General features: G+C 34.4%; 1 protein-coding gene across 2 annotated transcripts in view; it reads right to left on the bottom strand.

The window, feature by feature from the left end:
• LOC138695094 (C3 and PZP-like alpha-2-macroglobulin domain-containing protein 8) overlaps positions 1-27598 on the bottom strand; it is a 976398-nt gene that overhangs the window by 79338 nt on the left and 869462 nt on the right. For both annotated transcript variants that reach the window (XM_069819482.1, XM_069819483.1), the window contains exons 8-10: positions 20779-20960; positions 5876-5993; positions 1283-1437 (exon numbers count right to left, since the gene is read on the bottom strand). In XM_069819482.1, the coding sequence (XP_069675583.1) occupies positions 1283-1437; positions 5876-5993; positions 20779-20960 (455 nt within the window). The remainder of the gene's footprint in view (positions 1-1282; positions 1438-5875; positions 5994-20778; positions 20961-27598) is intronic.

The raw sequence follows: 27598 nt of genomic DNA, 5'->3' as shown, positions 1-27598 counted from the left end.
GAGTAAATAAATAAATAAATGAGTGAGTAAATAAATAAATAAATAAATGAGTGAATAAATACATAAATAAATAAGTAAATAAATAAATAAATGAGTAAATAAATAAATAAATGAGTGAATAAATACATAAATAAATAAGTAAATAAATAAATAAATAAATGAGTAAATAAATAAATAAATGAGTAAATAAATAAATAAATGAGTGAATAAATACATAAATAAATAAATAAGTAAATAAATGATTGAGTACATAAATAAATGAGTAAATAAATAAATAATTGAGTACATAAATAAATGAGTGAGTAAATAAATAAATAAATGATTGAGTACATAAATAAATGAGTGAGTAAATAAATAAATAAATAAATAAATAAATAATTGAGTACATAAGTAAATGAGTGAGTAAATAAATAAATAAATGATTGAGTACATAAATAAATGAGTGAGTAAATAAATAAATAAATAAATAAATAAATAAATGATCGAGTAAATAAATAAATAAGTGAGTGAGTAAATAAATAAATAAATGAGTGAATAAATACATAAATAAATAAGTAAATAAATAAATAAATAAATAATTGAGTACATAAATAAATGAGTGAGTAAATAAATAAATAAATAAATAGTTGAGTACATAAATAAATGAGTAAATAAATAAATAAATGATTGAGTACATAAATAAATGAGTAAATAAATAAATAAATAAATGTCTGAGTGAGTAAAAAAAATAAATAAATAAATAAATAAATAAATAAATAAATAAATAAATGATTGAGTACATAAATAAATGAGTAAATAAATAAATAAATAAATAAATAAATAAATAAATAAATAAATGTCTGAGTGAGTAATAAATAAATAAATAAATAAATAAATAAATAAATAAATAAATAAATAAATAAATAAATAAATAAATAAATAAATAAATATTATGTACTTTCTTCAACATTATAGTATATTTTGATAGCCTATTCATGTACAGTTTTTACATAGTGGTTAGTAACGTTTTTGGCCATTGGAGCACGACTCCTTGCTCTGAAAGTTGAGGCCTAATCGCGGAATGAAAGGAATTAATGAATTATTTACTGTATTGCAGTACGAATGGGTAGATATCCAGTGGTAATATTGGTACAATACAAAAGGGAACAAACACAATTTACACAAAACACAACACAAAGAACACAACAGAAAATGTAATATCTCTTTTAATGATTTATTGTTCAAATTAACTTCGTCAAAGGCTTTTATAAAATCGAACATAGATGTAAATGCATACAATTACCTAGCTTTAGACTGCCTTATAGCCGCAACTCCTTTGCCCTCAGTGCCTGCATGGCCCCCTATGAGGCATACCAGTGCACCAGGCTCTGCCTTCACCTCCACGTTCATCAGCTGTGCAGGGTACCAGTACTTGCGCTCCTCCACACGGACAGACACCTGAGCGATAAAAGGAAGCACTACAGCCATTGTGCCGCACATACAGAGTCCTGCAATCCAGCAGTTATTACTTCATTATTAATATTTGAGATACTTGTTTAAAATCAAGTCTTGGATGGGCAGGGGCGGGAAATTCCTATTGCACAGCCAGTGCCAGCGTTTTTGGCGCGTGTCCTAGAGTAAAAAACCAGTCAATGAGCACTTGTTGCCAATGCTGCTGAGAATGGTAACGCCACCTGAACAGATATCACGTCAACAATCTGTCAATCACAGAGTTGTCAGCTTTCTCGCGCACACACAGGAGCAAAGATAAGATACTCGCTCTCAACATTCCCATTACTTATTTCACGCGCCAGAAACGGTGGCTTTGATTATAAATAGAGCAGTCAGGATATGAGTATCTACGTAATAGCAACTGTAGCGGGAGATGCTAAGTTCTTTGAGAGAGACTATTTCCCGTTCCTGTTAAATGAGTTTAGTTACATGCATAATACAGATTCCATTATGAACATACAGTTATTTTATATCCTTTGGCTAGTCTGGTCAAAGAACTCATGGGAAAAGGTCTCTGCTTCAGGATTATAAGGGGTCCATGTTCGGGGTTAAGAAAGTAAAGCTCACAACTAAATTTTAAGTGATGAAATGGTGTCCAAGTGGGAAAATTTGATGAAAATGTGAGAAATATGCGGAGGAAAAATAGGAAACTCTAGCATGTTATTTTGAAATAGCTGTTTCTCGGAAACCATTTAAAATAAAACGTAATATATTTATATAATATTTTACTTTAGAATAACCCTTACTTTCACCAAGGGTTTAAGCTAGAAAATAAATAATTATTGCAAAAAAAATGCACAAATGAAAAATTATATTTGTGCAAATTGCGAAATGCTTGTGCAATATTATAATTGTGCAGAAAGGTAAAATTAATAAAGTATGCAGAAACAAAAAGTTACGTAATTTGTTTCTTGGAGTTTTATTACTTTCAATCCATTTTAAGACACTCTAGATATACTTATGTAAGTAAATCATTAGACGTAGGTATAGAATCAATTACTGGTGAATTTTTCACCACTTTAAAATACGTGTTTATGGGCACTCTAAACATTGAAATTCTTTACTAGTAGGCCCTTCAAGATTTATTGTTAGCAGAGTGCTAACTCTTTTTACTGAAATGAGGTCTCTAATTCCAGTTTTTACAAGATTCATGCAACTAAATCCTCGCTCACAATTTACAGTATGTGATGGAATTATAATATAAATCAATCAGAAGAAATTGTTCACTTAACTTACATGAATTGCACCAACTCTTCGAAAGCAATTTCCGAACATCTATTACTCAATACTTTTTTGAACATTGCCCATGCCATTAGCATTTATTTAAATTCAGATTAGTTCAGACACATCTCTGATTTCATTTTATCCATTACCATTTTCGTTTCTGAAGTCCAATTGGTTGTCGCATTTTTGCACATTTACATTCCAAGTGTGTTGCATTTTTAGAAGTTAAGTAGAAAAATGCGACAAATGCGACTGTGGCTTAAATCCGGCTTTCACCCCTCAACGTATGGCCCTTTCCTTTTGAATCACCCTGTATTTTAAGTCTATACAGATTCTGTACTTCTCATCCTATCTCAGAAGGTAAATCCAGCTACATACAAATCTTGAGAACTTCGTTTCAATTAATTCCACTTTCTTTTAATCTCACCTAATTATTGTCAAAATTTTACGTTCATAAGTTGCCATTATTATTATTATTATTATTATTATTATTATTATTATTATTATATATTTTTTTGACTATTTAACGACGCTGTATCAACTAGTTTATTTAGCGTCAATGGAATTTATGATAGCGTGATGGTATTTGGTGAGATGAGGCCGAGGATTCGCCATAGATTACGCAACATTCTCCTTACAGTTGCTAAAACGCCGGAAAAAACCTAACTAGTTAATCAGACCAAGCGGGAATCGAACCCACACCCGACTGCAGCCCCGGATCAACAAGCAAAAGCGTCTATCGCCTGAGCTATGCCGGTGGCCATTATTATTAGATTATTTAACCCCGCTGTATCAACTAGTTTATTTAGCGTCCATGGAATTTTTGATAGCGAGATGGTATTTGGTGAGATGAGGCCGAGGATTCGCCATAGATTACGTAACATTCTCCTTACAGTTGGGTAAAACGCCGGAAAAACCCAACTAGTTAATCAGACCAAACGGGAATCGAACCCACGCCCGAGTGCAGCCCCGGATCAGCAAGCAAAAGCGTCTATCGCCTGAGCTATGCCGGTGGCCATTATTATTATTATTATTATTATTATTATAAATATTATTATTATTAGATTATTTAACGCCGCTGTATCAACTAGTTTATTTAGCGTCGATGGAATTTATGATAGCGAGATGGTATTTGGTGAGATGAGGCCGAGGATTCTCCTTACAGTTGGGTAAAACGCCGGAAAAACCCAACTAGTTAATCAGACCAAACGGGAATCGAACCCACGCCCGAGTGCAGCCCCGGATCAGCAAGCAAAAGCGTCTATCGCCTGAGCTATGCCGGTGGCCATTATTATTATTATTATTATTATTATTATTATTATTAATATTATTATTAATATTATTATTATTATTATTAGTATTAGTATTATTATTATTATTATTATTATTATTATTATTATTATTATTAGATTATTTAATGACGTTGTATCAACTAGTTTATTTAGCGTCGATGGAATTGGTGCTAGCGAGATGGTGTTTGGAGAGTTGAGGCCGAAGATTCGCCATAGATTACGTAACTTTCTCCTTACAGTTGGGTAAAACGGCGGAAAAACCCAACTAGTTAATCAGACCAAACGGGAATCGAACCCACGCCCGAGTGCAGCCCCGGATCAGCAAGCAAAAGCGTCTGTCGCCTGAGCTATGCCGGTGGCCATTATTATTATTATTATTATTAATATTATTATTATTATTATTATTATTATTATTATTATTATTAGATTATTTAATGACGTTGTATCAACTAGTTTATTTAGCGTCGATGGAATTGGTGCTAGCGAGATGGTGTTTGGAGAGTTGAGGCCGAAGATTCGCCATAGATTACGTAACTTTCTCCTTACAGTTGGGTAAAACGCCGGAAAAACCCAACTATTAATCAGACCAAACGGGAATCGAACCCACGCCCGAGTGCAGCCCCGGATCAGCAAGCAAAATTGTCTATCGCCTGAGCTATGCCGGTGGCCATTATTATTATTATTATTATTATTATTATTATTATTATTATTATTATTATTAGAACAATATAACAGTTTAATTGCTTTAATGTCAGAAAGTGGTGACATATTTCAAAATCTTGAGTTTTGTAATAATTTCAGCACATAATATCTGCCGATATTGCCCCATTCTCTCGATGTTTTTATATGAGGTCTTCTGATATATGCCAGCCATAGGTTGTCAGCACTGACACTATATAATTGAAGCTAATTCGTATTGATTTGGAGCGTAACGATTGAACTATTACAATTTGGGGGGCAAGGCTAATGCTACTATAAAGGCAGTGTGAATGTTGTAACATTTTGATGTACAGTGCTGTACTGCATTATAAATATAATCAAAAATAATTCTGGAATCGGAGAGTGAAAATGAGAAATTGTTGAAAGTGGTGCGAAAGAATGAAACATATAATTTATTTTGTGCGAGATCGTGCGTATTTGCTTGGTTTCCGCACAAAACCAATCCGCGGAAAGTCTGAAATTCCACATTCAGTATTCCCAACCTAACACACATAACAATTTCCCTCTTCTTACCGCTTAAGTGAAATATTGATTTTACTGCTTTAGGCTTTTAACATATTATTTTTAGAGACATTCAATATAGTAATAATTATAAATTGGAAACTTACCACTGCAATTTCACCTAAATTGCACTGTTAATTATTGTTTTTAAATATTTGCAAAAATTAAGTAAACTCTACAACTCCACTAAAGTTACTGCATTCGTGATGCAAGTAACATTAAGGAAGCCGTGAAAAAATCAACAAGATTCCAGACTCATCATAGACTGGGGGGAAAAAAAGACAGACGTATATCACGGCCTGCTGGAGTATAGTAAACACAGAAAACATTTTAAAGCAACAATGTTGAAGATAGATATTTTTGTTTTGCAAATTTTCCGTCATTGAACAGAAACCAAGATGGAGATTTCATTGCAACTAATTAGAAATTCCTCTTTCAGGTATGTAATAAACGATCTTCGCACAAAATAATGTACGATACACGAGCGGTATGTTTTCTTTCAATTCTCGGAAATCAAAAAAGCTCAACTACGTTTCGCTTTTTCAAACTTTTCCTCGAACATGAAAACTTCAACATACCGCTCTTGTAACGCATATTACTATTATAATATCAATTTTTAATATGACGTCACCAAACTGGTGGTTTACCTGCCTGAGGAGAAGCTTGACGTCAAAACTGATGACGTCACTGATAGGTTCCCCAGAATCAGTGACGTAATACACCAGCAGATTGCTCACAGGCGCCATCACAGCTTGAACGATGAAGCTGAGGAAAAAAAAAAAAAAAACAAACAAATGAGAATATGCGTGTTATATTTGTACAGAGTGATTTATATAGAACTAACACATTTCTTTCTTTCTTTGTTTCAAAACGAATGATGCTAGCCACAATTTTTATACCTCAAATGTAGAGTATCTTTGGGAGATTACTAACCTCCATAATATATGTTGAAAATTCTTTATTTATTCGGCTGGAAATTCACTTAATGACCAGTTTTTAACGTCAAATTAAGCAGGAGTTTTGATTCCCTGTTACGAGATGCGCATATGTTTATTCTTAATTCTGTATATTCATTGTCATCAAAATTATTATTCTTTTAGAGATCCAATTGTTTCCAATTTGTTTACCAGTCCCAGTATTGTGTTTCTTTGGATGGATTACGAACACCAAATTCTCTCTGGTATGCCTTTGAGTAGCTGTAATTGAATTCGTAATCCAGTATTGCTTCACAAGGAAGAGCCGTTGATTTAATGTGTAATGCATTTTCAGTGACTAAAACAAAATGTCGAAAACAGCTGCCAACAATAAGTAATAAGGAATAAACATCTGCGCATACATTATGGATTTAATGTTCCTAATTATGTCAGGTGAAGAATAAAATGCATGCAGTTCTGTGTTGTGTAACTTTCTTCGTTCTCCTGTAACTTCATCCCTCTTAGCCCCAAATATTTTCCTAAACACCATATTCTCAAACACTCTTATCGTCTGTTTCTCTCTCAGAGTGAGAGTCCAAGTTTCACAACCATACAGAACAACCGGTAATATAATTGTTTTATAAATTCTAACTTTCAGATTTTTTGAGAGCAGACTAGATGACATATCTTCTCAACCGAAAAATTACACCCTTTTCCCATATTTATTCTGCGTTTAATTTCCTCCCGAGTGTCATTTACATTTGTTACTGTTGCTCCAAGATATTTCAATTTCTCCACCTCTTCAAAACATAAATTTCCAATTTTTATATTTCCATTTCGTACAATATTCTAGTCACGAGGCATAATAATATACTTTGTTTTTTCGGGTTTACTTCCAAACTTACTTGCTTCCAGTAAAATTCCCGTGTTTTCCCTAATCGTTTGTGGATTTTCTCCTAACATATTCACGTCATCCGCATAGACAGCAGCTGATGTAACCCGTTCAATTCCAAACCCTCTCTGTTATCCCGAACTTTCCTAATGGCATATTCTAGAGCAAAGTTAAAAGTAAAGGTGATAGTGCATCTCCTTGCTTTAGCCCGCAGTGAATTGGAAAAGCATCAGATAGAAACTGGCCTATACGGACTCTGCTGTACGTTTCATTGAGACGGATTTTAATTAATGGAACTAGTTTGTTGGGAATACTTACTTACTGGCTTTTAAGGAACCCGGAGGTTCATTGCCGCTCTCACATAAGCCCGCCATTGGTACCTATCCTGGGCAAGATCAATCCATTCTCTATCATCGTATCCTACCTCCCTCAAATCCATTTTAATATCTTCCCATCTACGTCTCGGCCTCCCTAAAGGTCTTTTTCCCTCCGGCCTCCCAACTAACACTCTATATGCATTTCTGGATTCTCCCATACGTGCTACATGCCCTGCCCATCTCAAACGTCTGAATTTAATGTTCCTAATTATGTCAGGTGAAGAATACAATGCGTGCAGTTCTGTGTTGTGTAACTTTCTCCATTCTCCTGTAACTTCATCCCTCTTAGCCCCGAATATTTTCCTAAGCACCTTATTCTCAAACACCCTTAACCTATATTCCTCTCTCATAGTGAGAGTCCAAGTTTCACAACCATAAAGAACAACCGGTAATATAACTGTTTCATAAATTCTAACTTTCAGATTTTTTGATAGCAGACTGAATGATAAAAGCTTCTCAACCGAATAATAACAGGCATTTCCCATATTTATTCTGTATTTAATTTCCTCCCGAGTATCATTTATATTTGTTACTGTTGCTCCAAGATATCTGAACTTCTCCACCTCTTGAAAAGATAAATTTCCAATTTTTATAATTCCATTTCGTTCAATATCACAAGACATAATCATATACTTTGTCTTTTAGGGATTTACTTCCAAACCTATCTCTTTACTTGCTTCAAGTAAAATTCCCGTGTTTTCCCTAATCGTTTGTGGATTTTCTCCTAACATATTCACGTCATCCGCATAGACAGCAGCTGATGTAACCCGTTCAATTCCAAACCCTCTGTGTTATCCCGAACTTTCCTAATGGCATATTCTAGAGCAAAGTTAAAAGTAAAGGTGATAGTGCATCTCCTTGCTTTAGCCCACAGTGAATTGGAAACGCATCTGACAGAAACTGACCTATACGGACTCTGCTGTACGTTTCACTGAGACACATTTTAATTAATCGAACTACGTAATTTCTTAACAGGTAAATAAATTTAAATTTTTGGGCGTTACCTTATCTTTTAAAGGAGACTATGATCAAAAAGAAAAAATAGAAAAATTTAATTACATAAATGGAACAATAAGAAGAACAACAAAATAGAAGAATATAGGAGTACATGGATGTCTCAGAATTCAAGGATGCAGGGGGACAGGATGCGATATAAGTTTTGGAAATACAGGGACATCATTTTATTTTTACTAACATTTTTAATATTAACCTGTCTATACGTTTAGAGAACCGGAAACACCGCTTGCTCCCCCCTCCAAGACTGGAGTTCGATGATACTGGCGTAAAACACAAATCACTACTAGGTATAGGATGGAAGAAAAGTAGTTCATCCATTTACGTAAACTAGGAAATATCGCGATTTTGAGTTTGATAATTTTCATTAGGTTTTTCTTTAATCAAAGTACAGTACTGTATTAAGAATAAGTGTTTTTACTCACGAAGTGAGTTATCCATGCGAACGTATTCATTATGCGGTGTATATTGTCTACAGCACATTAGCTTACAATATAGAGAATGAAGTTAAATTGAAAAATAATCATAATATGAATATTTAAACACAATTTTGAAAATGGTGGCCGTTCATTTCGATACAGGCTTCAGTTCTTTTGTGCATATTATCGCACTATAGACTATTGCATCTAATTCCAATTGCCAGTTTCGTCCTTCGTACTAGTAACTCATGTTGAAATAATTCTGTACCTACTCTACGTACTGTGAATTCAATCTTCACTTCTGCCCGACCCGAAAATATAAAATTACTCAGACATGCTATCTACTGTCCGTCCAAGTGGTTATGCCGCAGGATTGTAGAAAGGGAGGAAATCACGTGACAGTTAATTACTTAACGAGGCCCTTTTATTTAAGTTAAATTAAACAGCTGTATAATATTACGTAAACTTCCAATTCCTAAGAGAAATTAATGTTTTCAGAAAAGAGCTAAGACAGCCCAGCTATTATAGAGGGGCGAGCAGAAGCAGGTGGGGGAAATCGGGATGCGACGTAGGCAAACGGACAGTACCTGTGCGAAAATATGATTAGTATTGAAAGCTCTTTCGTCACTGGAAAACGCGAACATATTTCTGGAACGTACTATACTCAGTAACTCAGTACTGCTTACTATCTGCGGTCTTGGTTCTGTGTGGAGTTGGAACTTCCTTAGTAGTAGGGGTGGGAGTGAAGTACATTCAAAAACTCAGGTACAATAAAAATTGAAGTAAAAATAAAATGATGTCCCTGTATAAACCTCGGGGAAGAAGAGAGACTGGAAGACCAGCCCAAAGATGGATCCAATTTCAGTAGCTACTACAGGAATCAATTTCCTAATGCATGAAGGATGATGATGATGATGATGATTTCGTAGTTTCTTGGGAATACCAAATTCAATAAGAATATTATATGAAACTTGTCTCTTAACCGAGTCATCTACAGTAGAATATAGTTACAAAACTTCGGACAACAAAAAGAAATGTTTTACTGCGTTTTTATTTGATCAATACTAAAGCAAATCACCCTGTATTTTTGTAAGTGGAAATTTACTGTAAATCCTGCAACCAAACAAGATTTAAAATTATAATAGAGGCAGTAATTCAAAGCTGAATAATTTTCCATCTGAATAACAATAATGTGTGGGGAGTGGACATTAGCATGGAGAAACAAGCCATTTGCAGGCTGATACTGGTTTCAGTATCTTCCTCCAAGTTTCCGAACTTAAAATTGAACTTGAGAGATAATAATATTTGTGTATGCTGAAGATAGGGGAGGCCGAGCATATCAGTGACGGAGGGGGGGGGGAGAAGGGTGACGGCGAACAAATTTCAAAGTTTGTAAACTTTAAATTGACTTTTCGCCTTGCACTAGCTTTTGCATTCCCTTAATCTTAGTGCCAGAGCGCCTCTCCTGGTTTTAATGACCTGGCAAGTCTGTTCTGGCCATAGTTCTTCCCCCCCCCACTGTCCTCGGTGCAAGGACGTGAGGAACCCTCTCCAGGGAGACAAAAGTCAATTTCACAGTCGAATGGCTCTTAAACTTCATTAAGCACAGCTTAGAATGAACGCGATTACACAGTTCCTGTTGTATCAGACTGGGGTGCTTGCCCTTTCGAGTGGAACCGTCCAGAGCCGTTCTCAGCAATTGAGAACGTGATCATCTTTTATTTTTTTCCATCTCTGTCTCATTGCGCAACCTCTAATCCAACCAGAACGATCTGGAGTTATCAGAGATCTCGTCTTCAACAATGTTGTCTGCTTTCCAGATGTCTCAATAGACTTCTTCTGTAGTCACAGATCATTTGGGATTGCTTACCTTGTGTGGACTTGTCTGCTCAACTTTGGGTTGACTGATTTATTGAGACGAAACCACAGTGAGTCCAGACAGTTGACTTCAGTTTGAAGCACTCTTAAGTCTCGTTCACACGTTTAACTTAAATTCAAGTCACTTCATTCGACGAACTTGAAAAGTGTGAATTGTTTCAAGTTGATTTGAAGTCAACTAACGGCTTGAATTCAAGTTTCAAGTGAAGTTGAATCCCTTTCTACTTTTACTTGACTTGTAATGGTCAATGGTCGTGTATTTCTCTTCCTAATCTACTTCCTAACCCGTACTGAACAACACGTCTTCTTCAATCTATATACTGTATATAATTTGAACTGGTAATGGAAATTACGGGAAAACGGCTGAACGGATTTTAATAAATGACCCCTCATTTTGAAGCTTGGAACTCAAAGTTTCAGGAAAATAGTAGTTTTCAGTGAAATGTCAATTTTCCAACATAATTTTCCTATTTTCCAAAATCCATTTGTCGTCAGTTTTGAGAACTAGCTAATTGCATTTCAGAATAAAACAAAACACACACTACAGTAAACAATATTACACGAAGGCCATGATCTGCAAGAATGCTGACATATTTAGAGCTCAAATTAATTTGGTTATTAAAAACTTAACTTAGTAAAAATAATTTACAGGTTCGATTCTGTGGTGTGTAATTTTCTGAGTACAGCTGTGTATTGGATATTAAAAACTACAAAACTTGAGGTGGTTTGATGACATTATTACCATTAGAAATGAAATATTATTGTAGTTAATGCCATGATGTGACTATTTTTCTTTAATTATACATATTAATGCTATATTGATGATATGAAAGTGAAACGTTTTGGGGTTATATAAGTAGATGTAGAGAATAACTTAAATTAGATTTTGATTTCTATATTTTACTGAGTGGCGGCTATATAGTATATATAGTATATGTTACTGAAAGCTATAAAACTTACGTAAGATAATATTATTAAAAATAAAATATTTGTATAGTTATTAATCAAGTGGGGTTGGGTCTTTTTCATATATTTAATGGCGGTGTGGTGTAGATATTTATATGCGTGGTTCTCTTCAGTATTGGCTCGAGAGAGAGTATGTTTCATTATTATGGAAGCAAATAACTTTCAGAATGTCTGGTATTCTTCATTGAAAATAAATCTGAAAAATGTTTCTTTGAACGTCTAATGAACTTAGTTTGCAGCATTTGCTGCACAAGCCACTAGTATATGTATAATTTCCCTGGCACGGAGGCTTGCTAATATAGAAATTTTTCTAATTGCACAACTTCCATTGACGCCATTTTATCCTACTTGAAAACAAAATGTCTTGAATATGTCTGAACTGGAACTTGAATTGAGGTTACTTGAAATCACGTGATTTGAATTGAAGTTACTTGAAAAGTGTGAACGAGGCTTTACTTACAGTCATTTCCACAAAAAAGGAGAGCAGCAGTATCGGAGAGGTTCAGGGGAATCTGTCACAGTATACTTGATCGCCGATCGATTTGGCCACGTCAAAATTGTCACCGGTTAATTCTGTGCGTGTCTGAATAATATCTGTAACATTGCCGATAACTTTCAGCATTCACTGTATTAATGCGCTCATTTTCATTCTGAAAAAAGTAGGAACCATGATAATTCTAACAGAAACAGCACACCATAGGGTCAGCTTTTTTACTGTATATTGACAGTTCGTGTAGTATCTATACAGCGTTTATGTTTCTCTTCTTATTTCATCAGTGTGATTTTAGGCGTAATAAATCGACTATTGATCAGATTTTTTGTATTCAACAGATATTGGAGAAAAAATGGGAGTATAAGGGTACAGTACATCAATTAGTCATAGATTTCAAAAAGGCGTATGACTCGGTTAAGAGAGAAGTTTTATATAATATTCTTACTGAATTTGGTATTCCCAAGAAACTAGTTCGAAAGAAAGTTACACAGAACTGCACGCATTGTATACTTCACCTGACATAATTAGGAACATAGGACTTTTGAGATGGGCAGGGCATGTAGCACGTATGGACGAATCCAGAAATGCATATAGAGTGCTAGTTGGGAGGCCGGAGGGAAAAAGGCCTTTGGGGAGGCCGAGACGTAGATGGGAAGATAATATTAAAATGGATTTGAGGGAGTTGGGATATGGTGGTAGAGACTGGATTAATCTTGCTCAGGATAGAGACCGATGGCGGGCTTATGTGAGGGCGGCAATGGACCTCCGGGTTCCTTAAAAGCCAGTAAGTAAGTTCTCATTTCATTTTATAGTTCTGCCAAAATCATCAGAACCAACGTGTCATGAACAATTTCCGGGTAAGATTGTAACAAAGAATATATTACCGAGGGGATCACTTGAAATGTGTCACTTTGAAAAAAATAATGCCATACTAATAAATTAAATTGTTCAAGCCATAGCCTGTATTATTTTGATATTAATAAACTTTATAGTCACTTTAGAACAGCATGTTGAAATTCGTCAGAACCAATTTTCCAATTCTTAATAATATACAGAGGGTACTGGAAATAAGTAAAAAATTATGCCAGTGTTTAGGAAATAATTATTGTAGTATGAAAGTCGTGACAAAACCATTTTTAAATGACACCGTATACTAATCCTTAACATATTTAAAAAATCCGCAATAAATTTAATGCATGGAAATATAGGCCTAACTGTTCCATTTATGTCACTGAATGATCTTTCAGTATATACTAATGTAATTTATTCAATTATCTCAAAACTTTATACGAAATAAGTAGGTGTAATCATCTGCTATAGAGTAGGTCATGAAAACAAACAAAACACTAATAATGTGAACAAGAAAAAGCACTGAAATAAATCAACAGCAACTATTTTCAATTTCTGAGCTGAAAATCACATTCTTTTATATGTTACAATGAAGGAAATTGTAATAAAGATTACGGTAGTAATTATTATAATAATATAGTAATGATCAAATATTTGATGTTAAAATTCTTGTCACTTCTCAAGCCATTAGCTTACAGTTCGAGTTCATGAATGGTTTAGATTTTATAACTCTTTCAAGTTCTCTTCTGTTTATCTTCTTGTAAGGAGTAACGAAGGCAATTATAAACGCATTCAGAATGTCTCAATAACGTTTTTGTCTGTCTCTTTGTAGGAGGAATCTTGCAGCGCAAAGGAAAGGAAAATTTGGCAAGCTGCGTGCTTGTGTACGAGATTCTCGTGGCCACAGCAAATGGATGACATCGATGGAGCAACAATTGAAGACGGGAAACAGGAAAACAACTGAGTAACGCATCAAAGGTAAGACAAAAATATCTTTTAACAGTCGATTTAGGGATATGTTTTGTCGAGTATAGTAACATGAACGACTATTCTTCGTATATTATTTGGACTTTGTTGAACAATTTTCAATGTAAAAAGAATATGTTTACATTCATCGTCAATTAATGAAAATGATTTTAGTACATACAATAATGATAAAGTGGGATTTTTAATTTCAGAAGCTTGACGAATACAAAGGAAAAGTTGTTTATCTGCGTACCAAAACTAAACAGTAGAACAACGCAGTGCGCTAAATTTTATTGCTGACGTCATTGATATGATATTGCTTCTCTTGTTGCAATTAGTGATGGAGGAAATAAATTAAATACCGATATATTGATATTGCAATATATTGCAAACCTAATTTCGATAAACGATATATATCGCATAAAATATATCGATATATCGAACGATTATCGATAGGCCTATATCGCTATTCCGTAAGAAAATTGCATTTTAGGCGTACATTTACTGTATTACAATAAAATTTTAATATTCCTTTTTACTATTGAAATTAACATCATAACAGTCAAAAGCATAAATGTAAAATTGTAACAATAAACAATACATTTTCAATACCATATGATGTAGGTCATAACCTAAATCAAAATTATGGTGGAGGCAAGGGAGCTTAAATGATATAGTAGGAAAGAGTTAAGTGAAGTCTACATGGTTGAGTATTTGATATTGGAACACGATTCAATTATTCTAATGTTATATAGGATTCAATCCAGGACCAGATATAATGCTCTTTTCTACCTAACAACGTAATTATTTTTAAATGTAAGTAAACCGTACTTAGAATGTTACAAGTTTTAACAAACTTCAGAGTTGATTTGATACAATCCTTCTATAGTAAGTTCCCATTGCAAGTTATTGTTACACTCCAACATTCCAAACAATAATGGTGATGATTTTAGGGATAGAATTTTTATGCTCTAAAAGATATAATAAGAAAACAATGTCTGCACTAGGTTGTGCGTAGAAATCATAGACGTAAAAAGATGTCACATCGATATGAAATCCTTGTTTCTCTTTCCATTTCAGAATATAGAAATAAAAGTTTTGATACCGTTTTGAGGTCAGACGGTTCCCTTTCAGGGTAGGAGTTGCTCTCCTACTTAGAGAACATTAATAACAATATTAAACAGTAGTAGATAAACCTCCCGTCTGTCTCACGTTCGCACACGCTGCGTTTAGAATTTGGTGCTGCATATTAAACAGTTTAAATTCTAATTCCAGTCCAACCAATTAGAACAAGATATTGAGTGAGGTTGCATAATTATGTAACTGTCCACCTTCAGTAGCGCTATCTCTCGGGAATTATCAGAGTTGTCTAGTGTGGATTTTGTTGTTGTTGATAATGATAATAGTTCCACCAAAAAATCGATAAGTTTATGAGAAAAACCAATATATTATACGATATATTGAATCAAAATGTCGATATCGATACATGGGAGACTCGTCTAATTTGGCAATACTTTGTATTTTGACACAGTTTTTTAGTTACATATTCTGAAATTAAATATTCCTCTATTGTGGAATGTGTTTAAACATTAAATCCCAATAAACCTCTGAAAGAAAATTCTACAAATCTAAATTACTTTACACATAACACACTAATAAATAACAAGTTACATGTTTCCAGATTTGGTACGTCATCAGGATAATTTGGCAATAGTACAGGGGTAATTAGGCAATACGATTAAAAAATAAATTTTTCAAAGTAAAACAGTGGTACAAGGTTTATAAAACTTAATTTACTGGGACAAGAAATCACTAAATACCATAAACAGAAAACAAAAGCAAGAAAAAAAAATGGATTTTTCCGACCACTCTTATTAATTATATTGAAGGCTTGTCTTCTAATTTCTGTTGTCGATAGCCCAAACCAAAGTTCTTGCATTTTGATTACATACGTAACCAGTTTTTGCTCTTCCTCAATGGTTAGAGCTAGGGATCTTCCTTTCTTGGGAAAGACAACGTCATCGGGTCCTGAGGATGCATACTGAAACCTCTTTAAGTTGTTAAAGGGCACATTGTACTTCTTAGAAACCCTGTAAGTCGACCATCTATCTTTCAAAACACTCCCAACCGCAGCCCGCAAATCATCTTTGCAATATTTTTCAGAATAATTTCCTCGTTCCCCTGCCATATCTGCAACACACTACACACAGTGCTGCATTGAAGACTGTAAAAATCCCTCATACGTCCCTACTCTTAAATTTTACCATCGAGTACACATTCTTGTTCTAAGAGAGCAGCAATATATCACTATAAAGGAAAATGGCTAATTCACACTACTCTGTAGAAGACATTTTTTGCTAAGAAGAACATAAAACGAGCTAAGGCCTGATGAGTTATTAACAGAAAATATTAATTATATAAATTGCTTACCTTATAATATGGAATCTCAACTTTTGATATATAATGCACAAACAAACCTAGGTAATGAACAACACTTTTCTTCCGTCTTTGTATACTCACGTCCACACAACCACAACGTCAACAGGAAGTATTCAACACTTCTTTCTATTAGTAACAATATCTGCGGATTCGAATGAAAAGAAAACTAGAAGTACACTCAGATGTTGCACTCTGTGATCGTGTCATTGAACTTCTTAAAACTCTGGAGGAAATTTGGCAGTAGAAGAAATACAAGAATATTGACAAATTTCCCATATTGCCAAATTTTTTGAGTTTCCACTATCGCTATATCGAAACGAAAATATTGGTATTTCGTAAAAACCGATATATCGTTCCCATCTCTAAATCTACGCACGTTCAAAAGTAGCATTTCTGGCTTATATTCAGAAAATAATTTGAGTCGGGAAAGGGGCACTGCTTACAAAACATCAATAATTTAAGATTTTCCTCAGTTGTTTTACAGAATTCTTTAGATAAAGGCAGTAGACTGAGACTTAATCAAGACTGATTACGCGAAAGTGTTCGTTTCGGACAGTTAATTAAAACTTCATTGGGGGGCAACCCTTTCTCCACTGTTAACACGCACTGTCAGTGTTAATGTATCCGGTCGGTGAGTGCGGTGGTTCATTCACGAGGAAATAGAGGGGGATTTAGGAATGCGTTTGTAGGCTGGATTTGTAGTAATTAAAATTTCCATATTCGCTATGGAACGGAGATACTCTGCTGAAGTAAATTGAATTATGTGTGCGCTGCAGTATAAAACGCGAGTTGAAAGAAAAAACTCAAATTATACGGCGTTATCCATGTAACATAATTGGTTTTAATTTACTGAAAGATTGTAGAAAAAATGTTAGTTCATCTGGTCATTATACTGTATATGCTTTGTCCAGTGTGGAAATATCTACGGTCTTACTAATAAAAACTCTATATACAGACGTTTAACTGTCTAATACAATGAGTAGCTCGTTTATAAGTCGTGTGTAAATTCCTTACTAATAATCACTACATACGTCGTGTATAACGGTATAACTGTTACACAGCTACGTCATAGTTTCATCATTACTTCGTTACGTAAGGTAATAGAATATCTGAGGTTCTCTATTGCCTCCGGTAGAGCGCTCTAGTGTGGCGTGTTAAGTATCGATAGTACAACTGGTTCTAATCGATTACCACATTACATTTTGGTCAAAGAGTACAAGCTACAGCAATATTATTCTAATAATTCTATGCTCTTTGGTTTGTTCTTCTGTGGTTGCAAGGCAACCTTCATCATAAAATGACAGTCGATACGAACAGCTGTTAGAGGGGCGGCCATTTTTTCGCTATATACAACGCTTAAACAAGGGGTTTCGTGTATATAACTACTGCAAAGCAATTCCCATTGTATAGTTACAGGCTGTTTATACGTCCATCGCTTATTCACGGTTTATTAGTAACGTTTTCTGTCTCAACTCTGCATAAGTCTCGTATAAAAACTATACACGGTTTATTAGTAAGACTGCTAGTGTAAATAGTGAACAAATGTGTTGGATTATGTTTGCGAGAGAATTACTTAAGATAGGTGAATTGAAGTAATATTATTAATTGCACAATTTTTCAATATACAGGGTGAGTCAACACAGCTGTTGATATTTTTTTGTCTAATAACTACTTAGGAGAGACCTATTGGATTAATATTATCAACTACACAAATATTCAGTATACAGCCAAGTCAAGCTGTTGAAACTTTTTGTCAGAAAACTAATTATTATAGCTCAGTTGGATTAATATTATCAATTGCAGAAAGATTCAATATATAGTATGAGTCAAGAAAGCTGTTAAATGTTATGAGAAAACTATTTAAGATATGCCAATTGAATCATTATTATCAACAGAAACATTCAATATACAGGGTGAATCAACGAAGCTTTTAATTTTTGTTTGTGAGAGAACTGTTTAAGACAGGCCAACTGGATTAATATTATTAATTACAGAAATATTCAGTATATAGGCTAAGTCAAACTGTTGAACATTTTTGTTAGAAAACTAAAATTATTATAGTGCAGTTGAATTAATATTATCAACTACCGTACAGAAAGATTCAATATACAGGGTGAATCAACAAATCTGTTAACATTTTTTGAGCGAGAACTACTCGAGACATGTCAATTGAATTACTATTATCAATTATTACAGAAACACTCAATATACAGGGTGACTCAACGAAGCTGTTGAAATTTCTTCCGAGTAAACTACTTGAAATAGGCTAATTCTATTAATATTATCAAGTACAGAAAAAGTCAATGTAAAGAATGAATCGGTGCAGTTATTGAATTTTTTTTCGAGAGAACCATTTATAATAATAATAATAATAATAATAATAATAATAATAATAATAACAATAATAATAATAATAATAATAATAATAATAATAATAATAATTTATTTAATCTGGCAGAGTTAAGGCCATACGGCCTTCTCTAACACTCAACCAGGAGTAAAACTGCGTTACAAAAAACACTACAAATTTACAAAGTACACTACAATTTTACACACAAAACTGAATAAGATAATAAGTAATAATAAAATGTAAACAAGTAAGTAGAAATCAGAAATAATATATAACATACAGAAAGAAAGGAAAGAGCATAATAAAATGTGAACAGCAGGTCAAAATAAATGAGACATACAAAGTATAAAAAAAATAAGATAGATCAAAGATATGATAGACCAACTGGATTAGTATTACCAATTATAAAAATACTCAATATACAGGATGAGTAAGAAAAGCTATTGGTACTTTTTGTGAGAGAGATGCATATGATAGGCCAGTTTCATTAATGTTATTAATTATAAAAGCATTAAATATACAAGGTAAGTCAACAAAGCTGCTGAAATTTTTATGACAGTTATTCTAGTTCAGTTGGATTAATATTATAAATTTAAAAAAAGATTCAATGTATAGGTAAGTCGTCAAAGCTGTTGAAATTTTTATGAGAGAATTATCACAGTGCAGTTAGATTAATATTATCAATTACCAAAAAAATTCAATGTATAGGGTAATTCAGAAAGGGTGTTGAAATTTTCTGTGAGAAGTACTTACGAAAGAAAATTCAGATTAATAACATCAATAAAATTATAGTCCACACCTGTGGAGTAACGGTTAGCGCGTCTAGCCGCGAAACCAGGTGGCCCGGGTTCGACTCCCGGTCGGGGGAAGTTACCTGGTTGAGGTTTTCCCCGGGGTTTTCCCTCAACCCAACATGAGCAAATGCTGGGTAACTTTCAGTGCCGGACCCCGGACTCGTTTCACCAGCATGATCACCTTCACCTCATTCAGACGCTAAATAACCTAAGATGTTGATAAAGCTTCGTAAAATAACCTACTAAAATAATAAAATTATAAAAAGTTCCAATAAACAGAGTCAACAAAACTGTTAACATTTTTGTGAGAAAACTTATGGTAAGTCAATTGCATTAATATTATAAATTACAGAAATATCCAATACACAGGGTGTGTCAACAGAGCTGTTGAATTTTTTTTTGTGAGAGAACAATTTACGACATGACAATTGGATTCACATTTCTAATTAAGTTTTACGAATGATTTCTGTAGCTCAGAAACTGTGGATTGGTTATAAATGATGAAGAAAATTTATAACAGTTATATTTATGCATGGACATAAAGGACTGTTAAAAAAAATTTTGAAAGAAAAACCCAAATTCTACGTTATTATCCGTGTTATTATCGAGTAACATAGCACATAGCCAATCAGCCGTTCAAACCGATTCTTTCATTCAGTTATCTTTTTTTTTATTTTTTTTTTGCCGCACTCTATACAAGTTGTGTTCACGCTTCGGACAACGTTTCTCCTTATCGGAAACGAAATCCGTTTCTCGCCACTTAATACTTTAACACATTGTTTCAATGGTTGTGTAGCCTCTGGAAAATTGTAACGAAACTTACGTAAACATAACTTATACGACTGCTTCAGTAGATGTTACATTGAGGAAGATGCTATCATTATAGTTCAGAGAACGCATTGACATTGACAATGCAAAATGCCAGTATAAATTGTGTCGCCGGCTTAGTGTAAACTATTAAAAAAGAATATTCACGCCCAGGGTCGGGCTTATAGGAAACAACTAACCGGAAAACCCCAACCCGCTGCCCGTTAGAAAGCAACCTCGTAGCTCGGTAAGAATGCTGGTAACTTAGGTTTGACTCGCTTTGTATTATCTTACAGGAGCTATACAAAAATCATACATGTTACACAGTCTTCGTCTCAACTAAAAACGATAGTCGTATAGTGAAAACATTGTTAAGAACACCCAACACTCACCTAAAATTGAGCCTGCAGATGGCAGCACCGTCGATCATCTGGGTGGGAGGAGCGTCGTCCACGGAATCGGGTCGCAGAGCTTGGCTCCAGTACGTGACATGGCCCTCAGTGGTGACCACGTAGTGCAGGTCGCGCTCACAGGGGCACGTTGAGAGCACCGCCACATGGGCTTCTTCATCGGGCTGCCAAATATTATTCATTTATTAAGATTTATTTATGAGTATTATAGGAAGTACACAGACTATGTAGACACCTATGAAAGCAATTTCTCACATAAATATGGAGGAACAATATATATATATATATATATATATAACTTGAACTGGTAATGGAAATTACGGGAAAAAGGCTGAACGGATTTTAATAAATAACCCCTCATTTTGAAGCTTGGAACTCAAAGTTTTTCAGAAAAATAGTAGTTTTCAGTGAAATGTCAATTTTTCAACATAATTTTCCTATTTTCCAAAATCCATCTGTCGTCAGTTTTGAGAATAATTGCATTTCAGAATAAAACAAAAAACACACTACAGTAAACACGAAGGCCATGATCTGCAAGAATGCTGACATATTTAGAGCTCAAATTAAATTGGTTATTAAAAACTTAACTTACTAAAATAATATACAGGTTCGATTCTGCGGTGTGTAATTTTCTGGGTACAGCTGTGTATTGGATATTAAAAACTACAAAACTTGAGGTGGTTTGATGACATTATTACCATTAGAAATGAAATATTATTGTAGTTAATGCCTGATGTGACTTTTTTTCATTAATTATACATATTAATGCTATATTGATGATATGAAAGTGAAACGTTTTGGGGTTATATAAGTAGATGTAGAGAATAACTTAAATTAGATTTTGATTTCTATATTTTACTGAGTGGCGGAAATAGTATATATAGCTATAAAACTTACGTAAGATAATAATATTATTAAAAATGAAATATTTTTATAGTTATTAATCAAGTGGGGTTGGGTCCTTTTCATATATTTAATGGCGGTGTGGTGTAGATATTTATATGCGTGGTTCTCTACAGTATTGGCTCGAGAGAGAGTATCTTTCATTATTATGGAAGCAAATAACTTTCAGAATGTCTGGTATTCTTCATTGAAAATAAATCTGAAAAATGTTTATGTGAACGTCTAATGAACTTAGTTTGCAGCATTTGCTGCACAACCCACTAGTATGCTATAATTATTATTCATAATGATTTACATGAGGGGCAGTTATGAAGTAAGAAATGCAACTCATTATCAATAGAAGTAAAAGAATATGAAAACATAAAAGAGACGTGCAGAGAATAGTTTATTTAAAATATTAATTTTGAAAATTAACTACAAGATATTTACATTTTTCTAAGCTTTGAAAGGTATTCCTTATTTTTGGTTTACAAGACAAATATTTTAAATAAATTTTTGAAACCTAATGATAATCAGTTTTGCTACTATATATTCATTTATAGGCTAATTCTCTGCCCAAGAGCAAGTCTTTCACTGCAAACCCAGCATTCTCCAATCTTTCCTATTTTCTGTCTTTCTCTTAGTCTCCATATACGATCCATATATCTTAATGTCGTCTATCATCTGATATCTTCTTCTGCCCCGAACTCTTCTCCCGTTCACCATTCCTTCCAGTGCATCCTTCAGTAGACAGTTTCTTCTCAGCCAGTGACCCAGCCAATACCTTCTTGTCTTCCTGATCAGTTTCAGCATCATTCTTTCTTCACCCACTCTTTCCAACACAGCTTCATTTCTTATTCTGTCTGTCATTTCACACTTTCCATCCTTCTCCATATCCACATTTGAAATGCTTCTAGTCCACACCTGTGGAGTAACAGTCAGCGCGTCTGGCTGCGAAACCAGGTGGCCCGGGTTCGAATCCCGGTCGGGGCAAGTTACCTGGTTGAGGTTTTTTTTCGGGGGGTTTACCTCAACCCAATACGAGCAAATGCTGGGTAACTTTCGGTGCTGGACCCTGGACTCATTTCACCGGCATTATCACGTTCATATCATTCAGACTCTAAACAACCTAGATGTTGATACAGCGTCGTAAAATAAACCCAATAAAATAAAACAAATAATAATGCTTCTAATCGCTTCTCTTCATTTCGTAGTAATGTTCATGTTTCTGCACCATATAATGTCACACTTCACACAAAGCACTTCACTAGTCTCTTCCTCAGTCTTTTTCAACATTTTCTGCTTGTGAAGGTGCTTTGGGTTTATCGATTTTAGTATCTATAATTCGTAGATATGGAAATTGATCAATATAGTGGACAAAGAAATCAGACGCTTAAGATGGCATGTACACTTTCGTTAGTATAATTATTTTACACACATAATACTTTTTCCGAAACAAATTATTTTACTCTATACCTGAAATCTTGATTTGCATAATACACGTCACTGTTCGTTAACAGGAAACCACAATTTAAGTCACACAGAGTTAGTGTGCACTCAATGTTGGTTGCTTGACGGTTGTCAGCCCACTTTGAGGTCTGTGGATATAGAGGGAAAAATTGGATCGTTGTCGGGCAGAGTTCCCGTGTAGCTCAGTTCGTAGAGCGTTGGTACGTTAAACCAAAGGTCCCGGGTTCGATGCCCGGCCCCGGAACAATTTTTCCCTCGAAATTATTCAGATCAACTTTGCAGGGAGTTATACCTGAAATCTTGATTTACGTATTTTACTCTATTTCAACATTTTTCTCCCAGAATCTGTAAGTCCTTCGAAAATAAAAAAGGCATGTATTTTAATGTAAAGTTTTTATGTATATGTTATTATTAAATAAATAAAATAAAATAAATAAAATAAATATATATTATCAGTACAGCACTAAGCATTTTAATGTTTTTTAAAACTAAGCTTTATTTTTTCCTTAAATAATGAAAATTCATGAAGTAATTTGTGCAGCCGGAGAGCTTTTACCTGATAAGAAAGTACTTGAGATATTTTAATGAAACTTTGAATGCCTGTATAGTTCTTATATGTGAACAACATAGTCTAAAATATTTAATGTATAGGGTATTTCAAAAGTCAGTTCAAACATTAAACCGCTATAAATATTATAATATTTGAGATAGGGGGAAAAAAAAACAAAAACATCACAGTGTTGGGCAAACAACGGGGTTAACAAAACATTGGGAAGATATCCGCCGTTCTCTTGTTCAACGTACAGCATTCTGTCTGTGACACCATGCACAGCATTTTGCAGATAATGTCTTGGAATATTGGCAATTTCTTGCGAGATGGCGTCTTTCAGTTGCAGTAGGGTTGTTGGATGTGTCAGGAAAACTCGTTCTTTAAGGTAACCCACAACCAAAAGGCGACCGGATTGAAATCTGGAGATCGCGGAAGTAGGTGTGAGTTATGTTGATGTAATTTAAATTTATTGCTAAAATATATTATGCTTTTTTAAAATTTATAATGCCTTTTTCAAAGATTATTCTGCTTTTTTATGTTTTTATTGCCTATTTTAACTGTTATAAATTCCTAAACATCCGGGCTCTAGATTAGGCTGTACTGGCCCACTTAACTTACGTATTAATATTTGAGGAGAAAAATTCGCTCCGGCGCCGGGGATCGAACCCGGGTCCTTGCTTCTACGTACCAAGCGCTCTGACCACTGAGCTACGCCGAATTCAATCCACTATTAGGGGAGAGTTGCATAGTATCGGATATCGGGTAATATCGGACAGTGAGTTTCTTTAATCTACAACCAGATTATAGTACCTGAATAACATGGTTACGTTTCTGTGATGCATACAGTTACATAACCACGTCATTCAGGTACTACCATCTGTGGTAGATAAAAGAAACGCACTGTCCGATATTACCCGATGTCCGATACTATCCAACTCTCCCCTATGTCCAAGTCAACTGCCATTATACAAGGGACGCACTCAACTGAGCGACTGTTTGGCCGGGATTCCGCAGTCAACGTATATGCCTAACTTGGAGTCAGGCCACAAAGGGAAACGTCGAAGGAGGAGAGTTCGGTCCGGTGCTGTGGATTGAATTCGGCGTAGCTCAGTGGTCAGAGCGCTTGGTACGTAGAACCAAGAACCTGGGTTCGATCCCCGGCGCCGCAGCGAATTTTTCTCCTCAAATATTAATTGTCAGTATTACAGATATTATTCTGTAGGACAAATTAATAAAATCTTTAATATTAACTTGCTTATGCAACTAGCAGAGCCTTTGTGTATCTAAGGTTGCATATACTACTAGGAAAACTACCGTATTCTACAGTACACTGTCATTTCGTATTCTGTGATAGTCTACCGCAGATTTACAACTTCAGTTGTAACTTACTTACTTACTTACTTACTTATGGCTTTCAAGGAACCCGGAGGTTCATTGGCCCCCTCATATAAGCCCGCCATCGGTCCCTATCCTGAGAAAGATTAATCCAGTCTCTACCATCATATCCCACCTCCCTCAAATTAATTTTAATATTATCCTCCCATCTACGTCTCGGCCTCCCCAAAGGTCTTCTTCCCTCCGGTCTCCCAACTAACACTCTATATGCATTTCTGGATTCGCCCATACGTGCTACATGTCCTGTCCACCTCAAACGTCTGGATTTAATGTTGCTAATTATGTCAGGTGAAGAATACAATGCTTGCAGTTCTGCGTGTTGTGTACCTTTCTCCATTCTCCCGTAACTTCATCCCTCTTAGCCCCAAATATTTTCCTAAGAACTTTATTCTCAAACACCATTAATCTCTGTTTCTCTCTCAAAGTGAGAGTCCAAGTTTCACAGCCATACAGAACAACCGGTAATATAACTGTTTTATAAATTCTAACTTTCAGATTTTTTGACAGCAGACTAGATGACAAAAGCTTCTCAACCGAATAATAGCAGGCATTTCCCATATTTATTCTGCGTTTAATTTCCTCCCGAATGTCATTTATATTTGTTACTGTTGCTCCCAGGTATTTGAATTTTTCCACCTCTTCGAAGGATAAATCTCCAATTTTTTTTAGTTCCATTTCGTACAATATTCTGGTCACGAGACATAATCATATACTTAGTCTTTTCGGGATTTACTTCTAACCAGAGGTCTGCATCGGATGTTTTCGTTCGAGCGCCAAGTAGTTCATAGCATAATCCGATAGGTAGCGCACATGCATGATGGGTAAAATTGTTACGAGCGATAAATCCTCGAACGGTATAAGCCGAGCGTTAGACATTCGTTCTTGTTACAGTGATGAACTGTGTAGTAACATCATAGATGTTTATCATTTCAAAACTTTGCAGTGTTTAACTAACCTCTCCATAGTATAACTACAAAACTTGCTTTAAAATGTAATATAAATGTTGTAGGTAAATGTGAGTGATTTTGTTTTTGCCACATCTGATAGATGTTATTGGATGTAATAGTAATATACGTTAGAAGAGCGGTATGATGACGTTTTCATGGTCGAGGAAAAGATTGAAAAAGCGAAATGTAGTTGAGCTTTTTTAATTTCCGAGAACATGAAAACAAACATACCGCTCGTGTATCGTACATTATTTTGTGCGAAGATCGTTTATTACATACCTGAAAGACGAATTTCTAATTAGTTGCAATGAAATCTCCACGTTGGTTTCTGTTTAATGACGGCAACTTCGGAAAACTTAATATCTTTCTTCAACATTGTTGCTATAAAATGTTTTCTGTGTTTACTATACTCCAGCAGGCCGTGATATACGTCTGTCTTTTTTTTCCCCCAGTCTATAAATGCGAACTTAAAACAAACGGTAAGGTTATGTAATGATTTATTTTTCATTTTAATATTTTAACAATATTATTTATGTAACATATTGCAGTAATAACATCCGCATCTGGAATCTCGTTGATTTTTTCACGGCTTCCTTAATGTTACTTGTATCAGGAATGCAATAAGTTTCGTGGAGTAGTAGACTTTACTTAATTTTTGCAAATATTTAAAAACAATAATTAACAGTGCAATTTAGGTGAAATTGCAGTGGTAAGTTTCCAATTTATAATTATTACTGTGTTAAACGTCTCTAAAAATAATATGTTAAAAGCCTAAAGCAGTAAAATGAATGTCGCGCTTAAGCGGTAAGAAGAGGGAAATTGTTATGTGTGTTACGTTGGGAATACTGAATGTGGTATTTCACACTTACCGCGTATTGGTTCTGTGCGGAAAACAAGCAAATACGCACGATCTCGCACAATTGTAATTATTATAAACAGAGAACACAATCAATATAATGCAAGAACTGTATCAAGTTTTCTAGTAATAATAATAATAATAATAATAATAATAATAATAATAATAATAATAATCTCTAATAATTAGTGTATCAATCTTTGCGTCTGTAACAGTTGTGCAGCATAATTATTCGTTTTATTATATTTTCTGTGACGTTATCTCTGTACTAATATTGTTATTAATCTACTGCTATATCAATAATATTTTGTAAAACGTTTCTGCATTGTCGCAGTATATAGGCGGAACACTATGTATGGACCTATCACATTATATATGTGGTAAATCAAGTATTGAATAATTATTAATTAGCAATAATAACTGTATATCGAAGTTTTTCATACTATTTTATTTATAACTTCATGTTACTGTTTTGGTACGTTCCATTAAACGTTTGTCATAAACGCAGAAAATAAAGCCTTATTTTTACCGTGTGAGCAAAACACATGTGTATCTTAAGTGTTCACGTAGGCTTCCGCGGCTGGTGTACATGGTGTGTGGATAAGCTTCAGGGCTTCTACCGCGTTGTCTTGGTGTTAATGGCTGACGTTTCGACCGCTGTTTTGTGGCCATCTTCAGAGCAGTTGTTGGATAAAGAAATAG

Source organism: Periplaneta americana, chromosome 2 (genome assembly GCF_040183065.1).
Source record: "Periplaneta americana isolate PAMFEO1 chromosome 2, P.americana_PAMFEO1_priV1, whole genome shotgun sequence".
NCBI lineage: Eukaryota > Metazoa > Arthropoda > Insecta > Blattodea > Blattidae > Periplaneta > Periplaneta americana.
This window is presented reverse-complemented; position numbering and strand designations above follow the sequence as displayed.